The 20,598-nt window shown below is 36.8% G+C and overlaps 2 protein-coding genes across 11 annotated transcripts; one reads left to right on the top strand and one right to left on the bottom strand.

Annotated features, from left to right (window-relative positions):
• Positions 1–1,441: 1,441 nt before the first annotated feature.
• LOC103706161 (BTB/POZ domain-containing protein FBL11) lies at positions 1,442–11,513 on the bottom strand. Of its 7 annotated transcripts, none has more exons than XR_603929.3 (19): positions 11,106–11,513; positions 10,963–11,013; positions 10,365–10,485; positions 9,965–10,106; positions 9,805–9,854; positions 8,509–8,597; positions 8,310–8,418; positions 8,024–8,060; positions 7,746–7,891; positions 6,934–7,492; positions 6,467–6,742; positions 6,089–6,234; positions 5,032–5,373; positions 4,564–4,949; positions 4,389–4,444; positions 3,532–3,612; positions 2,198–2,242; positions 2,048–2,122; positions 1,442–1,962 (listed from the first exon to the last, which is right to left on the bottom strand). XR_603929.3 is itself a non-coding variant. In XM_008790192.4 (19 exons), the coding sequence occupies exons 1-19, from the start codon at positions 11,276–11,278 to the stop codon at positions 1,792–1,794; spliced, it is 2,913 nt and encodes a 970-aa protein (XP_008788414.2). In that variant the 5' UTR covers positions 11,279–11,513; the 3' UTR covers positions 1,442–1,791. The 7 variants fall into 7 exon arrangements, 3 of the variants coding, with proteins under 3 accessions (XP_008788414.2, XP_008788422.2, XP_008788430.2); XM_008790192.4 differs by having other exon boundaries at positions 4,706–4,949; XM_008790200.4 differs by having other exon boundaries at positions 2,048–2,116; positions 4,706–4,949.
• Positions 11,514–12,756: 1,243 nt separating this feature from the next.
• LOC103706146 (histone deacetylase 9) lies at positions 12,757–19,705 on the top strand. 4 transcript variants are annotated; one of them, XM_008790162.3, is made up of 14 exons: positions 12,757–12,943; positions 13,315–13,427; positions 13,519–13,636; positions 14,033–14,107; positions 14,209–14,428; positions 14,618–14,681; positions 15,082–15,174; positions 15,289–15,397; positions 15,830–15,879; positions 15,953–16,043; positions 18,123–18,193; positions 18,498–18,596; positions 18,878–18,944; positions 19,362–19,705. In XM_008790162.3, the coding sequence occupies exons 1-14, from the start codon at positions 12,907–12,909 to the stop codon at positions 19,448–19,450; spliced, it is 1,296 nt and encodes a 431-aa protein (XP_008788384.1). In that variant the 5' UTR covers positions 12,757–12,906; the 3' UTR covers positions 19,451–19,705. The 4 variants fall into 4 exon arrangements, with proteins under 4 accessions (XP_008788384.1, XP_008788392.1, XP_038989261.1 ...); XM_008790170.3 differs by lacking the exons at positions 18,878–18,944; positions 19,362–19,705 and adding an exon at positions 18,270–18,400 and having other exon boundaries at positions 12,763–12,943; positions 18,498–18,594; XM_039133333.1 differs by lacking the exons at positions 18,498–18,596; positions 18,878–18,944; positions 19,362–19,705 and adding an exon at positions 18,270–18,467 and having other exon boundaries at positions 12,763–12,943.
• Positions 19,706–20,598: the final 893 nt, after the last annotated feature.

Below are 20,598 nucleotides of genomic sequence, written 5' to 3'. Positions count from 1 at the left end.
CAGCAGATTGCTGAGCACTCGTGGCCGCACAAGTGGGCCAACATGGTCGAAGGACGCGCCACTGTGTCTCAGCACCGATCCTCGGCATTGCTGACGAATATCCATAGCCTCTCTCAGCACCGATCTCTGTTGGGTCCATCCTTGAAAAGACACTGACGATGGACCGTCACTTTATATGATTTTTTTATGATAAATATTGATCGAATCGACCATCCGAGTACCAGTTATTGCGGCAGAAAAGATCATGACAACGCAAAGAACAAAAGATGAGGATGGAATGGCCAAAAATAAGAGCCGTGGTGATTTTGTTTTTTAAGAAAAGGAGACTACTGTCTTAAGAACCATTAGTCACAGAAATTTTTACTTCGGAAGACTAACACATATTTATAGACATATGGACTAACGAAGCTTTGGGGATGAATAAGAAATTTGAGAATGTCCACAAGCCAAACTGGACAAGATAACATCTGAAATCATAGATACATCATCCATATTGAGGATAATTAAATAAATATTTATATAACTGCAACTAAAATAGGCCTGTCAATTTTTTAAATAAAATTAAGAAATAAATCAATCATGCTAGCCAGCTAGAAATTTTCTGAACTGTGCATCTCTTCTAGGTCAACTAGTATCGAGCATCAATACTTTATGCCCAATATTCAACCGATGGTTCTATAAAATAAGTGATCAATGTCTCTCAACTTCTTCAACATAGCAAATTGCAGTTCATATGATTACTGTTCCATGACGAGTACGTCACAAGATATAAGAAACTTGTTAAGGATGATATTTTAAGAAAGTTGAACAAAAATAAAGACGGCATGTCAAAATTGATGGAACGGATATAATTTGATAAAAAAATCTTCCAAGGAAATTTTTTAGAGAAAAATAATTCACAATGTCATACACTTCGCCATATAAAAGATCAAACCATATCCTCGAAAGCTATATTAGGGTTGAGAGTATGACTGCATGAAAAAAAATCACCAACCATGATGTTCCTCCAATCATAAGTCAAGCTTTGCTTTGCTAGTGGAGTCTAATGCTGAATGGAAGATCAATTCTTGTTCACCATGGTCAAAGTTTGATATCATTCCTCAAATTACTAGACCTTGAATTCTTTTTCACCATTGGATGGAACCTCAATCTCGTAGGAAGATGAAATGCTCATGTAGCAAGGCCTAAGGACCGGTGCAGTGGTTCGATGGGGTATTTGGATAGGATAAATGGCTATGGATGTTTACATTGCAGGAGGAAATCATAGATGAATCCAAGCATATAGACAGGTGATTAGCACGTCCGAATTCATATCCTTTCAAGCCGTCACATTAGCGAAGCCATTGAAAATTTCTGGATTGACTTCGCTCTTGAATCTGTCCTCGCAATCCATCAAGATATCTTGACAGACAGGGAAAGAGCAGTTAGATATGAAAGAGAATAATACGAATATTGAACAGTTTATTTTATTGAGCCTATATTTAGTTGTACAACCCGAATTATCATCCTTGTAATTGCCAGTGTCCTGTAGCAATCTGAAAAATATGGCACCTTAATTTCGATCTTTTCCTAAGTGATTGTGAAAGCCCAAAAGATGTTCTTATAATTTCCAGTACAGCCAAATTCTCTCTCTAACACACACCTTTATATAGCATCATGTGTCTCAACAGCTCCTGATTCTCATCTGAGCAGTTGCGCTTTACTGTTTCTTACAAAACTGAGGATGAGGTATAGCTTTGGGCAATATCTGTCGTCTGTGAGCCCAGACCTTGATTTGCATTTGTCCCCACGCTATATTCTTTCTTTCACCATTGTTGTTCGCAGTTCCTTGCTATTCCACTCTAAAACAATAGTTTCCTTATGCACTGCCTTGAATGTCTCCACTGTCTGAAGCTCAAATCCACATCTCTGGGACTTGCAGCGACTAATTTTCACAGTGCTGAGGGAATATCTCTCAGCATGCTGCAATCAGTAAAACAAGGAAAGCATCTTTCGTATAAGCAATGAAATTTATAGTTATTTTGATATCCATTATGAATTTACTCACACTTGGGCTGTCAAAACCTCCTTCACAAGCATCGCAGAGATCCAGTGCCACTTTCCGGAGCACCGGCAACTGTAACTGATAGTGGAGCTCAGTGTCTTGTCAAACTTAACCCACAGTAGGGAGGAAAATAGAAGAAAAATGAAGGTGTACCTCTAAAGCAGCATCACATATGAAGTTCCTTCCAATACCTCGCCCCTACAATTCAATTACGAAAAATCAGTTTAACAGACTGGAATATTCATCAAGAATAGCATTATGATCGACATGGGATGATTAAGAATTCCTATATGACTTGTGCCATATCATGCCAATACAAGTTGTACAATAAAAAAGCTTGTAAACATGTGATAATCATAACAAAACCCTTGAAGATGAAGAAAGACTATAAACTTTTCCAATCCTTGTAAATCTGCATAAGATCATCTTCTTTGCCTAAATTTGAAGTTGAAAAGGTAGTAAACTTCCATGACATGTGATGCAATCTTCCTTTATGCAACTTTGTTCTCGTCTAATATTTTCAATGTAACAAAAAAAATCAGAAGACAAAAATGAAAAAGTAGCAACTACACCACACTCAACAGAACACATGGGAACAAATGCAGACAGGTTCAAAATTGCATTGACTAGAGATGCATAAAAAAGATAGCCTAAAAACAGGTTGTCATTTTCAAATGCAATTATAATAAAAAAGTGTATCAAAGTAGGTCAAGGCATTTTGGAAAATCGGCAACTTTCAAGTGGTCAAACTGTAAAGCTGCTCATATTTGAAGGCAGAGCACTTAGCAAGAGCAAACCATCACACTGGTTTATAATAAGAATAAAAGTTGAGATCACATCAGGTTTTAAACTTTAGTGCTGAGCAAGCCTACACATACAAAACATAGGCAGTCTAATGGCTGAGAGTCATTCAGCATGCTGTATCAAGGTAAATATCAATGCTTAGTCTATTCTGACATTCGACTTCTGAATGAAACTGCCTAGCTAGTGAATTTTACAAAAATGGAAATAACTTTAACATTTTTTATCTCAGCTGAGTTACTTTGCTTGGAACACAGGAAGTTTTTTTTTTTTAATCCTAACCGAGTTACTTAAATTGGAATCGAGGTTCGCCGTCTCGATACAAGACCCCATAGCGGTACCACACTAGCACAGTATCGGTATGGTATGGTATCAAAACTTTTTTGGCGTATCGAGTGTCGGTATACTACCCGTACTGGGTATCGGTACCGAACCGGTGCGGTATGGTACACCTTCTACCGTCCGGATCGGGCCGGTACGACATACCATGCTTGGAATATAGAAAGTTCTTTGGAGTTTTAAAACTCTCTTTAGCAAGAATCTCAGCATACAATACATAACTATAAATGAAAGTTGCCTCTAAGATAAATTCATAATTGACATTGCCTCCTAGAGGCATTTATATTCCTTTCACATGACATGAAAGTAGCATCTAGGTTGAGAATAAGCATCAGTTGGGCACTCACATTGTGGCGTAATAAGAGATCTTCAACAGCTTTGCAATTGAAGAGAAAAGAAACTCCATTCGAAGTTATTTTGCCACAGTCCTGATGAATGAAACAAGAACATAATCAAAACGGAACAAACTACATGGGTGCATAAAAAATGTTAGATAAGATAGCCGGTACTTGAATATATGATTCTTTACAAATACGGCCATTCTAGGGAAAACATATCCCTGAAAATCAATACAATTATTCCAACCATTTTATTCAAATGTCGTAATATATTTCTACTCATGAGTGACATTTAGTAGAATAACAAGTTGATACAAAAAGGAACTCCCAAAAAACGTGAGAGCAAAATGGTGGACAGCGAATGGATGCCTGACCTACTAGTCAACTAATGAATCATGAATATCCATAATCATATAACCTCCTCTTTCTGGTATTGCTGTATTGTCGATATGAGATGGAAGTGCATATAGTAATTCAAAGAATGAAGATACAGCAATGATTTTCAGATTTCTTCTACAATCAATATGACGACTTTTAAAACAAGAAGAGTAAAGGTGACATGAGAAAAAAATTTATAAGACCTGTAAGATATTTCAGCCACTGTAACTCTTATTAGGGAATACTTCATAATTTGTTGCGTAAACATACTACTTAACCATAGCTATTTATTATTTATTGACCTTTTGGTATCCCGCCATAGAATGATTCCTCCATTTATTAATTCATGACAATCATAGATTATTCATAGTCTCGTGGCTTTTTAATCAATAGACAGATGACCTAAAAAACCACATAGAAGTACGGAAGCTGGAGAATAGCCAACTAGCAAAGGTAGATGCACTAAAATGAGACCATCTCAAACAAACCTCCAAATGAATATATGTCAAGCCTGGCCATCCAGAAGAAATGATTTCTTGTGAGTCTGCAAGAAAGCCAATAAATTAAATAAGTTTGTCAGCAACTGCGTTGGAATAAAGGCAGTGAGGACATAAAAGCATGTACAGGAAAAAGTCTCCCACATGCACTGCAACTTATATACACCTATTAAATGCAGTGTGTCCCACCCAAGAATCAAATGGGACCCGCACAGCAGTCAGACTGTGCAGCTCAGAGAAAATGTTGGTGTCCTTTGCCAACACATGCATGGATGTCTGGATAACCTCTTAGAATTTTTACACATAACCTGAATCAAGAAGTTTGCACCCTGACAAAGAAAGTTCAACAATGTTTGAACAGTTCTCGGTCAGGATTGCCAAATCATTATTTGTCATCCATGGAGTTACCCACTCTAGCCTCAGTGACCTTAACATTGGCATGCTGGTCCGAAAGCTAAACGAAGTCAGTTCACCAAGACAGCAGCGTAATCCTAGCACCTGCAGATGTTTTAAGGATTCCAGGATACTTCTCAATATACTGTCAGAAATCACCTGGTAAACAGGGAAATTTATTATTGAAAGAAATTTATATAGTAGTAGCGATTTGTGTGATGTAATATAAAATTGTAATAACCTGAAAAATAAGAATGACAGACTCTAGCAGTGGACACATCTTTGGAAGTGCACAGAGCACATAATGGCCCGGTGATGCACCAATACCGAGAGTTATTCCTCTTAATTTTCTCATAGCGGGTTCTAGTTCTTTCATTGTTAAACAGGAAAATCCCCATCCAAAAGCCAGTTCTTCCATGATGCAACTCTTACTTAACTCGTGAAGAAGATCTTCAAAGCTGGCACCACCAGTGAGCATCAAACCATCACAATTGGGCTGATGCAAGTTTCTACAGCCAGTCGCTTTCAAGATCCTGACACCCGGATTTTGCCTAACAACAGAAGTTAAAGCTTGCATAGAAACCTAAAATTCACAAGCAGAACTCATGTTAAAGAGTAGAACATAAAATTATTATCTCAAGCTAATGACAATTGTCAACACGGATAAGGAATTCATATAAATCCACCATGCATGAGTAAAGCAGTATATTTATGTATAGAATCTTATGTATAAAGGTTAGTCTTACAAAGTAAATATTGGCTATTCACCCTTATAATGGATCCAAGCCCCTGTAGTTCACGAGATAAGTCACAAGATTCTAAAGTTTTTATAGTTTCTCACCTTAAATAGTCAAAGAAGAGAACAAGAAAAGGTGCAGTAGTAGCCTCTTGTCACAACTAACGGTTTTGAAATGAGTCTGATTCTGAGGTTAATATATAATAAATGTTGTTTAACTGCAATATAATTATGAGGTTAACACCTAACATGTTTGTTCTCAATAGACAAACTTTCTTCCTTTATCTTCTTCATTTTCCAAGCAATAAAGGTTCTTCCATTTGAAGACAGTTGGTCTAAGGATTAGCACAATAACTAAACACACATGCATGCACACACACATGCACACGCACGCACGCATGCCTGCACACACCCGAGTAAAGCAAAAATGTGGCATATTCCATTCATGACTACAAGGGACACCTAAGATAACATAAAGAAAGGAACACTATAGAGATGTGGTGCATTTCAACATGAACAATCATGAAAATGGGCAAATTAGAAAGCAGTGAAGATTCATCACCATGGTCTCAGAGACATCAATGCTCTCCAGAGAGGAACCCATGAAGTTGTAAAGAACATCATCGATAAGGGAAGTCTCCCTTAAACTCAGAAGCTTCAACATATATGTATGGCTCATAAGTTGTAACATAGAAATTTGGTCAACACCTGTCGAAGAACAATAGTCATATAACAGATCCATTTGTCAGAGTTCATCGTGGATTAATCAAAACCTGACATATTGAGATATCACGTATAAAACCCAGGTCAACTAATTTTTAATGCTTCTAGTCTTGAATGCATTTTTAATGAAACTTTAAGCTCAACAGTTAGGTTTCCAATTGAGTTAAGCTTAAAGTTAAAGACAGTCTCCTGATCTTCAAAAATAAAATTAAGTCACCTGTACAGCCACTTATATCAAGTTGTTGGAGCCTAAATGCCATTGTGTTTGAATATTTGTGATTATGATGAATTTCAGGAAAGCCATATATATGACCAGAACAAAGTGTTAGAATTGAATTTCTCCCAAACGATGTGTAAGATAAAATCAGTGAAAGGATTTTGAAGCATTTGCATAGAAGCTTGGATATGCCTGCATCTGTTACAAGAGTGCACCCTTTAATGTTTAAGTAAGATAAAGAATCAGAGAGAGCAGAGAGCTTCAGCAGGTCCAGATCTGAAAATAGAAAAAGTTAAAAAAAATAAAATTACTTAATTTCTAGATGAAAAACAAACAAAATTCTAACTTAAATAATGGAAGTGAAAGAATAATAAAGAAACAGCAGGCGTGTCGTCATTAAGTGACATGTTTGTGGGGTTCAAATCAGCATTCAGGCTGACAAAACCAGTTTGAAAAACATGTCTTACCATTGAGATCATTTCGACCTTCCAAAGTCAGTTTTGAGATATTTGACAGAATTGAATTTGTCAATGTAAGCTTTTCAATATTTGATAACAGTATTTCTTCCAGCATCTTATAGGGTGTGCGATCTGAAGGTTGATATCTTTCAGCACTGGCAGACAATACTGATACTTTTGTGGGTATCACGGAACTAACATCAACAGTCAAATCAACTTCAGCAATCAGAGGACACTTTTGTATCAAGCAATACAAATCTTCCAATTTAATTTGCAAACAATGAGATGCTTTTAATGTTCTTAATGATGGCAATGCCAAGTGCAACCATATAACAGCGGCAGCAGAATGGACCCTTGAACACTTAGATATATCGATCTCATGCACAGCTTCAAAAGATAACATCTTAATTGACTTCATCAAGTTTCGATAATGATCTGCAGTGTGACGATCAAGTCCAGTAAAAGCAGATAAGACTGTTTTCCTCAATGCAGCATCCAAATTAGATGGAAGCACCGCCAGAAACAAAAAGGCCTCCGTTATATGGGCACAGCCTGAAAGTATTATTCTCTGGACAATGAAAGCAGGTAATATCCATGAATTACACAAAGTATAATTCTTATAAGCCAATAGACTAGAAGTAACAGAAATTACATAGCATTAAAAAAAAAGAGGTTGAACTCCTCTGGAAAATATATAGCAACTCAATTGTTTCCCTTCTTTTTCTTTATTCAACAACAAAGCATCAAAAAGAAGGAAGAATGGATGGCAGAAGAAATCAGAGTGAAGCTCAGAACTAGCAGACATAGAATATGACCAGCACCTCAGAATATCCTGTTAAACGTATTCTGAAATTATCTATCTTATCGTCTGTAATGGAACGCAATAGGCTTGAGTAACAATCCTTTATCATGTCAAGGATTGTATTAACAATCCCATCTGCAAACTGGGAAAAGTGTCTCCTTAGCCCTGCAAGTAAGGACTTTTTATAAGCAATGATTACAGTGTTATTTATAATCACTGACAATGAAAAGCAATAAATGACATCATCAACATATTTTCTCAGGCAGCTGAATTAAATTAATAAGACAATAAGCATACCTGCAGCAAACTCCAAAGGCAAAAGGCAGATCCTGACCTGGTCAGGAAAATAAACAAATGATCCTCCAAAACAAACTTAAGATAATGGCAATATTATCATTTAGAACATGCAAGCCAATGTGACAAGATTAGGAACACACTGATGCAACATTTTTTTACTGATGCTTAGACTAATATGAAGTAGAGGAATTTGCACAATTTTTCGGGTACATAATATCTGAAACTTTAGATCATAACCAGCAGATATCCATTGTCAGACATTTCTATAACAACGTTTAGTTGTTACCTTCTTAAGAATGTCAAATTTGTTATTTCTCGAGATGATTGGTAAACATTCTGAACATTTTGCATTGTTAGAAAGCCAGATCAGAAAAGCCTCACAGAGTTGCTTCTCACTACATAGGATTACAAAAACACAAAGAAAGTGTAAAGAAATTATTATGTATCAAAATATGGATTAGTCCTTAACAACGAGAAGCACCAACCTGTCCACAGTCAGCTGAGGGTCGTCTAAGGAGGAATGTAATAAGCTATATGGAATATCAGCAAACAAGCTACATGAAACAGCCCATGCCTGCAGAAATGTGTATCTCAAAATTCAGCATCCTTGATGGAAATCACTGGTTAATGATTTGGAAATGAAGTTCAATATGAAACAACTTGATAATGAACCCCCTTATTAATATGAAAATATCAAACAAGCAATTTTAGCTCACTCCCCTCCAGCACCATATTGCAACCAAGTGTAGTCCACCAATGTATGCAGGAAACGTCAGCGATTAAAAGTTCATGCAATGCAAGAACCATGAAGATTTATCACACATGCATAAACATGCCCTTTACAATAGAAGTGCTTAAATATGTTGCACCAAAAAACTACCTCTGCAATAGAAACAGATAGGACAAATATCCTTTTGGAGTATATAGCAATGAACAGAAGGGACATTATTCAACCTCACTTTATATGATGCACAAAATTTAACAGACTAGTTCATGTAATTTAGAGCACTATGACTGCAGAGTTGCAAACCGAAGGGCCCAAGCAATTCTCTTTGCCGTCGGTTCTGAGACCTTGCAACCACAAACACAACTAGTGACACTTATCCCACCTAAGAAGTGCGTCATAATTTATGCATGATGGACCTAAGTAGGGAGATTTATCCCACCTCCTGCAGGATTGAGGCTGGGGGTTTTGCGCTAATATGGACCATGTCCAAATGAGCTGCCCAAATTCATGAATCCAGCAGGAAATCTAGCCCAGTCCTGCTAGATTATTCAAACTGGCCCTTAGAGGGGAATTCACCATGCACAAGTGCAAATAGTTGATGGCAGTCTTCTCTCAAGATACAACAAACTGCTTCATAATCTTCTTAAAGTGCACTCTAATAAGACGAGTCAAGTGAACCGGAACTAGTTTTGATGGGAATAACACAAAATAAAACACTAAAATGGACGAAGGTATTAGTAAGGATCTCATGGCACTCTTATGTGGCATTTAGGCAGCCCATGAACTCCAATTTACAGGTTTCAAAAGGATATAAGCCAAGACATGATGCTTTAGAAGCATCCCTCCATGCAGCTCTTTTCATGAGAGAACACACCCTTTCATAAAGAGTAGCTGCAAGAAGAAAGGACACATCTCTTGGAGAACAACTACCGCATCCTCAAGAGATGTGTATCTTAGGGACATCCCTAAAATATGAAAAATAAAATAATATAAATTTTGAATCACAAATATTAAAAATAAAAAAAAATACAAAATTCCAAGAACTTGTACCTACAAAGTTGCGTGCTAGATAGCCTTTGCATGGTTCTGCAACAAAGCCAATTCCTGCAATCATATCCTACATCAGACCTTAATGAATACATGCCACAAATTCAGATTAACAAGCTCCATAAAGCCGATTGCATGAACAGTAAAACTGTCGCTATCAAACTGACCATGCTCCAAGCCGAAATTCCAGATTTCAATTATGGTGCCCAATGATATCTGTTGTGAAGAGAGCACTCTTTTGGAAGTGATCTTAGAAAACCAAGTTTCACATTCCAACAAAAGCTTCTCAACTCCAAAAAACAGCGCACCCTGCTAAAATAGAAGTATAAGTACTAAGTAGACTTACTTTAGAGAAAGCATACCTATATTCTCCTTTATGTAAGTGCATGTGCAGTTCAAAGCCTTTAACAAAGTACCATAAAGCTTGAGGAAAACAAATCATAACAGCAAAATGATCTGCAGTCTCTTGGGCATGGGCAACAAAAGTTATGGCAGTAGCATCAAATAAAGCATCCAGGTAAGCAGTCAATGGTGTCCTTTCGCCTTTAAAAATAACAAGTAACTTACCTCCAAAAGGGGGATAAAATTGCTAGATGTTATACTTAGCGAAGAACCATGCGTAAACTGCAGGACATTAATACTTGTTTCTATGTTCCATTGGATTGAGACATAGTTGAGGCTTGATTCACTGCAGAATGAAAAGTTAAAAGTCAAAACCATGTCATCACTTGGAACTGTATGAAATAAACTCAGGCCACACATGTAATGATGATTATGCATATACCATGAGCTGCAAGACCTCATAAGCCATAACATATATTTTAATTTGGGCCATCTAAAATGTAGCAGAAGTAGAGAAGGATCCCTTGAGATAAAGAAAATAATGGAAAGAGAAGGTACATATGAGACAACCAAATGCTACCAACTAAATCAATGGGTTTAGCCAAGAAATTAAGTGTAAATCAGTATCAATTTAAAAACCTGGCAAAAGCTTACAGAATTCCAGCAACTCTAACAAAGATTGAACTTTCTGATTTTCTTGAATTGAATATAACAAGAGAAGTACAGTGGAAAAGATAAAAACTGATATTAAAGGTTGAAAGTTGAAACAATGTAAAAAGATAATATTATTCAAAAAGAAATCAAGATTGTGATGGGAGATAACCTGAAATTTCCACCAAGAAGACCGTGAAAGTACGAAGACTGATGAATGAGCCTGAAGGAAAGAAGTTTCCCAGTGTTCATCAATCGAAAGCATAAGAAAAATAAAAATAATCCTTAAAAAATTAATAGAAAATGAGGACTGGCCTGCTACGGTTGGCCTGAACTCTGACAGTTCTTGATTGAACAATCAAAGGAAGATCCCAGGCTTCGATTTCTGATACGGAAATCGATATGACCTCCTGCTTAAGCTTCCCTTCAACCGAGGAAGGATCCGTCAATTCAAGAACGACGAACTCGTCGTCTGAATGGGAAGTCATGGCCGCTTGATTTCTTCACCTATATCCTTCGATAGAACCCTAATCCAATCCCAACCCAATCCATGGCCGATATCGGAAAGCTTAACCCTACCTCTAGATCACCGAGCGAGCTCCTAGACGTCATTTAAAGAGATCATCACCCTCACCCGGTAATGGACAGTCCACCATGGTCTTCAAAAGATCGGGTGCACTGAATGTAACTAATAGCGTGTTGGAAACGTGCGGCGCACGTGAAATCAGGTTTTCTTTCCCCCGGCAAGATAAGAAAAGCAGTCGTTCTCCGCGGACGGCTGTCATCACAACTGATGTTCTTTTTTTTTCTTATACGACGAATAGTTCCTTTCCGTTGTCTCCAGTGGAGTATTTTTTTATAAAGATAAGCATGCACGACGTCGCTGGGCGCACGGTCAATGCCCATTCATCATACTTGCAGCTTGATGCACCGTCATTCTGATTAGCTGCGTGCAGGACCATAGTGGTGCTAAATGATAATTTTTTGGTGGTCAGGGATGATTTATTCATGTGCAACGTATGGGTAGCTTTTAATTGATTATTTTACTCTATTTTATTATATAACCAAATTTCTTATTTATGTTTATGTTGTGCACTGAATGCTTTTTTTTTTTTTTTTTTGGCATTAATGAGACCAACAAGACGAAACAGGGTGAAGTTAAACTCCAGTTCATGTATCTTCCCACCAACCGACTTTCAATCTGACTATTACCGTTTCATCCTCGATAAAATGATTAGGACAGAAATTTTGAAAGTTTTGCTGTCTTCGGCAAAGTAAATTTCTGCACTGAAGAACTTCGGAGAGTTTTTTACAATTATGAGATCCGGCTTGGGCTCTAGAAGGGGTTGTAATACCAGTGGGGTGGGGGATAGGTAGCATTTTGGAGGATATTCATCATCTGATGGTTCTGTACTAGCTTTGTTCGATTCATAAATCATAATAATTTCAAAATAGATATAAAAAATAATAAGAATTATTTTAAATCTGACTTAAATATATATATATATATATATATATATATATATATATATATAATTTTTTATAAATCTTCTCAAGAAAGAAAAAAAAATCCCACCTCATCAGGCAACTAGGGATACGGTTAATGGCCTATGGGACCCATATTTGACCCATTGGTACCCTTAAGAGTTACGCCCGCCCCTAAGTCGTCCACGCGAGTTACTTACATTAATCATTTCGGAGCGGCGGAGCCACACCGTCCGTGAGCCCCCTCGTTACGAAAACGAATCCTAATGTCCGACTCGACCCGCTTTCCCAACTAATTCTGTGCTATTGGACGAATAGCAGCGCCACTTCAGTACACGTTTTGCCTCGTTCAATCTTTACTGTCCATTTGCGGGACTGGCGTGAACGGACGGTGGAGAACTAACTTACTTGGCTCGAAACAGAGGGGAACCAAACTCGGTTTTTTTTTAAAAAAAAGAAAAAAGAAAAAGAAGGAAGAGGAGAAATCCGTCGCTCACGAAAAAAGCCCTCCCACAAGCTCTGAATCCCCTTCTGGTCCCTTCCACGGTTCCACCCAGGTTTCTTTCCCCAGAACCTCTTCCTCGAAAGCTTCCGTCCCATGGCGAGCCTCTCCTAGCACCAGGCCTTCAAGATGCCGTCCAAAGACAAAATAGCATACTTCTACGATGGTGAGTTCCTCCTCTTCCCTTATAGCTAGAAATCTCGAATTCGAATGTCTTTGTTTCAAAACAAGATCAAACCCTAACGCGTTTTTTGCTTCGATGTGAAAACTTTCCATAATCTGTGCCAGTTCTTCTATAAAGACCACAAATTCACTAAGGTTTATAGTAATATCATCTTAGGGCTTTGTGCCGTTATATTGTTTCACTCTTTCTCTCACCCTTCTGAGGTGCCTAGGATTATAGTCTGCTGTTTGTTGAGAAATTAACCCTTTCTTATTGAACTAGTTAAAATATATTTTTTGTAATGTTTTATTAGTACTCCTTTCAAAAATCTGTATAACTATACAACCTTATCTTCATGCGCATGAATTTTGCAGGAGATGTGGGCAATGTTTATTTTGGACCAAATCATCCGATGAAACCACATCGACTCTGTATGACGCACCATCTTGTGCTCTCATACGAGCTTCACAAGAAGATGGAGATTTATGTGCGTCCTTAGAATTTCTTTTCTTTTGTTAATTTCAGGTGTTCTTCTTGAAATTTATGCTGTGTTCGATAATTCATTTTTACCTATGCAGCGGCCGCACAAGGCATATCCAGTGGAGCTTGCACAGTTCCATTCAGCAGACTATGTGGAATTTTTGCATCGGATTACTCCTGACACACAACATTTGTTTGCAGATGAATTAGCTAGATGTATGGTGAACAAAATAATAAGACATTTTTACCTTTGTTTCTCGTAGCACTTCATTTTGCATTGCATGGAGCATGCTAGTCATATGTCCGTCTACATTTTTCCTACCAATATGCGCAATAAAGATGAATATTGCACGGATGAAGTACAGAAAACCCAATGTTGCTCATTAATTTGGTGGTGGTTGATGGATGCTGGTTTCTGGAGCTTTGCTTTCCTTCCCTAGTGAGATAGAATCTCTTCTTTGTACACTTAGGAAACGTACTAGACATTAATGCATTAATGTGGTTCCATGCATTAAAATTATTTCATTTTGTCTTTTCTTTCTGATTATTAAGATCATTTTATTTTTGCAACTTGATTTTGGCTGTTTATCTCTGATAAATATTTTCTACCAGATAATCTTGGAGAAGATTGCCCTGTGTTTGAGAATTTGTTTGAGTTTTGTCAAATTTATGCTGGTGGCACAATAGGTAATATTAGGTCTTTACTGGCTGGGACTGTTTTTTACTCTCTTTCGTTTTCTTTAGGTTATTGCTACCATTGAATTTCTCTAACCTCCATGTTCTTGTAGATGCTGCACGAAGACTGAACCATCAGCTCTGTGACATTGCTATAAATTGGGCTGGTGGTTTACACCATGCCAAAAAATGCGGGGCATCTGGCTTTTGCTATATTAATGACTTAGTGTTGGGCATTCTAGAGCTTCTTAAATTTCATGCTCGAGTTTTATATATTGATATAGATATTCACCATGGTGATGGAGTTGAAGAAGCTTTCTATTTCACGGACAGGTAATGATATTAATCTAATTTAAAATTCAGATATAGATGTAAACTGAATTTGTCTTTGGAATATGGTATCCCTGAGAGTTTCATTGATGAAAATATTTGGACATCCAAGGAAGATATGCATTTATATCCTGCCAACATGTATTCCAGAAAGAGAATTAAAATTGAAGTTTAACAACTTATATTAAACAGGGTGATGACTGTAAGCTTCCACAAGTATGGGGATATGTTCTTTCCTGGAACAGGTGACATTAAGGTAATCTTCTCCTGCCCTAGTTTCTATTTTGATAAAGATGTGGATATTTTTTATGTTCATGGTGCAACAATTGTCTTTAAGCTAATCGTCTTCATCAATCCTTGGTGTTGTCAAATAAATATTATAGGTTTAGATTTATCATTTATCTGTATTTTTTATAAAGTTAAAGCTAAATATGAATCCTGTGAGCATCTGGATTTGTATATTGTAGGTTTATTATGTAAGATAAGTGTCATGGTTAAACTTAAATCTTTTGCCCATTATTCTTTTTTACCTGTAATCTGTTTTTTGCAGATGCCCTGCTTTTCATTTATCCCTTTACCCTCTTTTCTTTTTGCAAAGACTACTTTATAAATATTTACATCATAGTGATATTGATAGGGTTGTCTGTCATTCAAAGGAAATAGGTGAAAGGGAGGGAAAATATTATGCCATTAATGTCCCACTCAAGGATGGAATAGATGATGCTAGTTTCACTCGACTTTTTAAAACAGTAAGTCATGAGCCTGCTTTTGTGACTCATTAAGATGCAATAATGCACTAGTTTCAAGTCAATATATTATGGTGTTGGTGGTACTTGGTTCCTCACAGCATTTAAATCATGTAGATTATTGCCAAGGTTGTTGAAACATATCTACCAGGTGTGATTGTTCTTCAATGTGGAGCTGATTCATTGGCTGGAGATCGCTTGGGTTGTTTCAATCTCTCCATTGAAGGTGCTGATCTTCTTTTAATATGTTTTTCTCTGCTAATAGCTTATTTAATTCAATAAAATATGTTTAGTTTCCTTGTTAGAACCAACATCAACATTGTTACTTGATTTGTGATTCTGTAAACAATGGTCCTTTTACTGGTATTCTTGCAATTTGTAAGATACATATGGTGAGTAGTTATAGTCTGTAATATGTTGCAAAACCTTTATTTCCCATTATGTGGTAATCTATTAAAGAATAAAGTATTTTCCCCTGTAGATGGGAAAGGGGTGTTGATAGGTGTTATCAAAGGGAAAAAGTAACTCAGGATTTAGTTACAACTTATAAATCAGTATTCAGAAATTGTTTTGTTTCTTTTTTAAAGTGTTTCTTAGTGTTATTTTGTTTGATTTCTTGGATTTAATCAATCAGTGTTTACTGATGCATTGCTAACAGGGCACTCTGAATGTGTCAAATTTGTGAAGAAATTCAATTTGCCTCTATTGGTAAGTCTGGGTACCAAATGACTCTGGTTGTTCTGAACATTTTTAGATATCGAAAATAATTCTCTTTCTGCAGGTAACTGGAGGTGGAGGTTACACAAAAGAAAATGTAGCTCGCTGCTGGACTGTTGAAACTGGGGTTCTTTTAGACACTGAACTTCCAAATGGTATGTTAAAGTTTTTAATTCTTCCATCTTATATCTTGATGAAGCAGAAGTAGGTGTGTAGAATGCTAGAAAAAGCGAAAATGAGGAAAAACTTTCTAGATGGATTAAAAATGAGCTTAGGCCAAAGAGCACTGGTGAAAAGGGAGCTGCAAATCAGGCTAAATGTTTGAAAAAGAGGAGGCAAAAGAAGGCATCAGTGTAAGTCATGAAAGAAAAGGGTTCTTGTAAGATACCTTCAATGTTGGAGAAATTGTACACCAAAAGGCAATATAGGATGCAAATAGCAAGTTCTTATGGGATTGGCTTGACGTTTTGTACTGGCCTGTTTGGTTGCTACTAACTTAATATGCTGGGTGATTCAAGTTTCATGAAGCTGGATTTAGAGTGGTTTCACTTACACTGTCAAGCGTTACACCAATATATGCTCCCATCTACCCCCAAGTCCTGCAATTTTTACCTACAGTTTTGGCCAGATTGCAGCACTGGGCCGGTTTTTGAGGCTCTAGTTTATTGTGACTTTCCATCTACGATTAAACAAACATTAGACAAGGAGCGTAGCAGCAGTTGGACTAGCTGGCTGCCCACCTCCTGCAACTCAGCACACCCACCAATTCTATGTTTATATATGTGTTTGCGACTTTCATGTTGCCTTGATACTGTCTGTAACTTACCGGCACTATCCTTTCAGTTGTCTCAAAAAATTTATGAATTTCCCCGTCCATAGTTTAATAAGGGTAAGTTTCAAATTGTTCGAGCTACTCAAGCCCATCATGATTTTCATCTTTCTTGAGTGTCGCCCTTCATTTCCATGGTCTGGTCCTTCTTCAGAAGTTTAGATGCATGTTACCAAGGTCTTATACAGTTTTCATTGAACTTGATTCCATCTTAGTAAAGCATAGTCTAGTGGCTCCAGTCTAAGTTGCTTGTGATGATACCATAACAGTGGTTCTGCATCATTTTAATCTCCATGGTTCAATCTATAATTGTATATACTTCATGGATTTACCGTGCATCCACCTCATCATTCGTATTTGCTTCAATAGATCATACCGTATGCACCCTGGCTGTTTTAGTCTGGATATGTTTCAATTAATAGGGAAGTATGGTTATAGATTCATAATGATAACCGACAAGCCTCATATCTTGTCGGCTTGCCTTTGAGGGTCATAAAGCAATTTTTCTTTCGAGGTCCCTGTTCGCTTATATTGATGAAAATAAAATATCCTGTCAATTGAGGTTCCTGATGCTGGATTAGAGGAAAAGGCTCCATTTGTCTGCTATGAAATGAATCAAGTACCAATCAAAAAGGAGAACAAAACTTGGTAATTTCTGAATGTGGCATATATATATATATATATATATGGAGAGAGAGAGAGAGAGAGAGAGAGAGAGCTAAACTTGGCTACACTCGTGTAGATCTCTACTCGGATCCAGTCAAGTTTATATTGGGCAGTGGGGTCCTGTATCAATGATCTGACCATTAGATGTGTTCTACTACCTCTAAATTGCTTACATACTAGAATTCATGCAATTTGGAAACCTCTAACCTATACATCAAACGGCCAAAAAATTGGACAATCTAAATAACATCAAATTATATATTTTTTTTTGATCACTTGATGCATATGTTAGAAATCTTCAATCACATGATGGTTGATGTGTAAGCAGTTTAGAGGTAGTAGATTATATTCAACTGCTTGGATCATTGATATAAGACTCTCATTGCTCGATCTAAATCTGACTAGATTTGAGTGGAGTATAGCCAATTCCAACTCTCTCTCTTTCCTCCCTCTCTCTCTATATATATGTATATATTTATATGCATATGCATGCATGCATGCAATGTATGTATGTTATTGGCAACTCAAAAAGGCATGCAAGCAATACATCATTAAATATGCATAATTAGTATGCATGTATTGTCTCTATTGTATTTGCAACTCAAATAGGCATGCAAGCAATATATTATTGAATATGCATAATTAGTTTTGGACTTTTTCGCTGTTCACTTTCATTCAGTTGGCGCTTACTCTACCAGATAAGTTTGTAATCCAGGCTTGCGCATTTTATTACTTGCAGAAATTCCAGATAATGAGTATATCAAATATTTTTCCCCAGATTACACGCTGAAGACACAGAATGGCAATATAGTAGGTTCTTTTTTTTTTTAACTTTTCATCCCAATATCTAATAGTTTCATGAAAATTAGTGGGTCCTGAATATCAGGTGTACGTCTCTGCCAAGTCAATCATCCACTTTGTAGTCAAGAATGAGTCCAATCTCGATAAGTGGACCTCAGTGAAATTATATGACTCTCCATCTCAGCAGATCTAATTGATTTACTTCCAACTTGTTTGGCAAGTGTTTGAACATTCATTACGACAGAGATTGCACTATTCAGGATCCTTTGGATGGTCACATGTTTTAATTCCTTTAGTTTTCTTAATGGAGCAGGAGAACTTGAATAGCAAGTCATATCTCAGCACAATAAAAGTGCAAGTTCTGGAAAGTTTGCGGTGCATACAACATGCTCCCAGTGTTCAGATGCAAGAGGTGATTATCGTTCTTCTGACTTGGGATTATATTGTTCTGTGGCTTTTCCAATTTAAATTTAGGTTCCACTAGCTTCTTTTCAGAATGTTGCTGTATGTATATCTTAATGTAATGATTGAGCATGCCTGATTGCCATCCATTAGTTTCTATCTTTATGAATATCCAGATACAGGCCCTACAAATGATTTTCCATTAGTTTCTTTCTTGTTGCAGTAATATTTAGTTTTGGGGACAGAAAAGATAATCACCTGTAAATATTTATATGATGACTCATTTTGCAGGTTCCTCCAGATTTTTATATCCCAGATTTTGATGAAGATGAGCAGAATCCAGATGAAAGGGTTGGCCGTAAGTAAAATATCTTCGCAGCAGAAATATTAAATGGATTCCTTTCTTTATATAACTGCAAGCATATATTTAATTTGTCGAGAAAGGCCAATAACAAACACAGCAATAGTCTCCATTTTTGTGTTTTTATATTTCAGAAAAATGCACAAGTTTTTTTCTAAAAGATATTTTGAAACAAAAAAAAAGGTGTGCCTTTTCCATATTTCTTTGCTTTAAAACGTTTTCTGTTTAATTAATAACTTTTATTTTCCCTTTTAGCACTTTAATTTTTCTAAGACTTCTCTACTTCTTACCATGAAAACATTTTAGGATCTATATTTAACCTTTGTTAAATCTTGTGTCTGTTCTCATGGAAGTTGCTGCGTTCCTTATCATGTGATCCTAAAACCCTGCTTTTCTTGTCATGTTGTTATTCAGAGCATACCCAAGATAAGCAAATTCAGCGAGATGATGAATACTATGATGGGGACAATGACAATGATCATAACATGGATGATGGTCTGTAAATTTGTTGTGATTTCTGTTGTCTTCTGCTGCATACAATCGTTAATTTTACTTCAAAATTTTCATTTATGGGACAGCCTGCTCTTCTGTAGGAAAAGTTGTTTTGCTTACATTTCTATGAATACATGTATGATTTAAGGTCCTTTAAATAGGATACAGATTGAATCTTGTGAACTGGTACTCGACAATTATTGCAAGTGTTATCATAATTTTCTTTTCCTTTTTTTAATATAGTTTTGCAACTTTCTTGTTTAAAATTTGTACATTCACAAGTGAGAAAAGATGGATAATTATTCGGCTTTTTTATTAAGTTGGTGGATCATTGTGGATGAAACTCAATTAGGACCTGGACTGAGGGTGGTTTACTCAATTACCTGTCTAAGTGCTTTCTTTTTTGGTTTGCTCTGTTGAGCTTGGGATTCTGCTGCTGCTTTCTTTGTGCAAGCATATATCCCTTCAGATTTCGGTGCAAAATATTATTTTGTATGAAACCAACATTCGTTCTATCATTCGGATGGGTCATTGCGATCTATCGATTTGCAGTGGTAGGAATCTACTTGAAGCCAGCTAGCAGATAAACTCTTGTGTGTCAGGCCATTCCTTTTTGTGGGACATCCAGGTCCTTCGGGCAACAAAGCACTACAAGCACCGCCATTCCAGAGACTTGAAATAATTATAAAATGCTTGAATGTATTTATATAGGGAAAATCATTTTTTCCACTGCATTCTTCCTTCTTTTTACAACTAGTACGGGAGCACTTGCATTGCATGTGTAAAACAGAAAAAATAATTATTTATTTTAAAAATAATATCTACTTATGCTACACACCTTTGATTGATAAAAGAATTAATTATTTTAAATAATTGATGAAACCAAATGAATGTACAAAAAAAGAGAGAGTCTTATTTTATTTTATTTTTTTTTTTTTTTGCTTAAAAAAAGGGGTAGGGGGGAGGAAGGGACAAGCCCACCCCCGCGTAGCAGCCCCCAACTGGGCCCCCGCCCCGCCAGGAGAATGTTCGATGCTGGCAGAAATGGCCGTGTGTTGGGCACCCCGACCGGTTTTACTCATACCCTCCCCACCCGTGGGCCTGGCTCAGCTACTCCTCTGAGCTCTGGCTCGAGTCCCACGTGTGAGTACGTCACACC

The sequence above is a fragment of the Phoenix dactylifera genome, chromosome 14 (assembly GCF_009389715.1).
Source record: "Phoenix dactylifera cultivar Barhee BC4 chromosome 14, palm_55x_up_171113_PBpolish2nd_filt_p, whole genome shotgun sequence".
Lineage (NCBI taxonomy): Eukaryota > Viridiplantae > Streptophyta > Magnoliopsida > Arecales > Arecaceae > Phoenix > Phoenix dactylifera.
The sequence above is the reverse complement of the archived record's forward strand: the minus strand, read 5'-3'. Positions and strand labels throughout refer to the sequence as shown.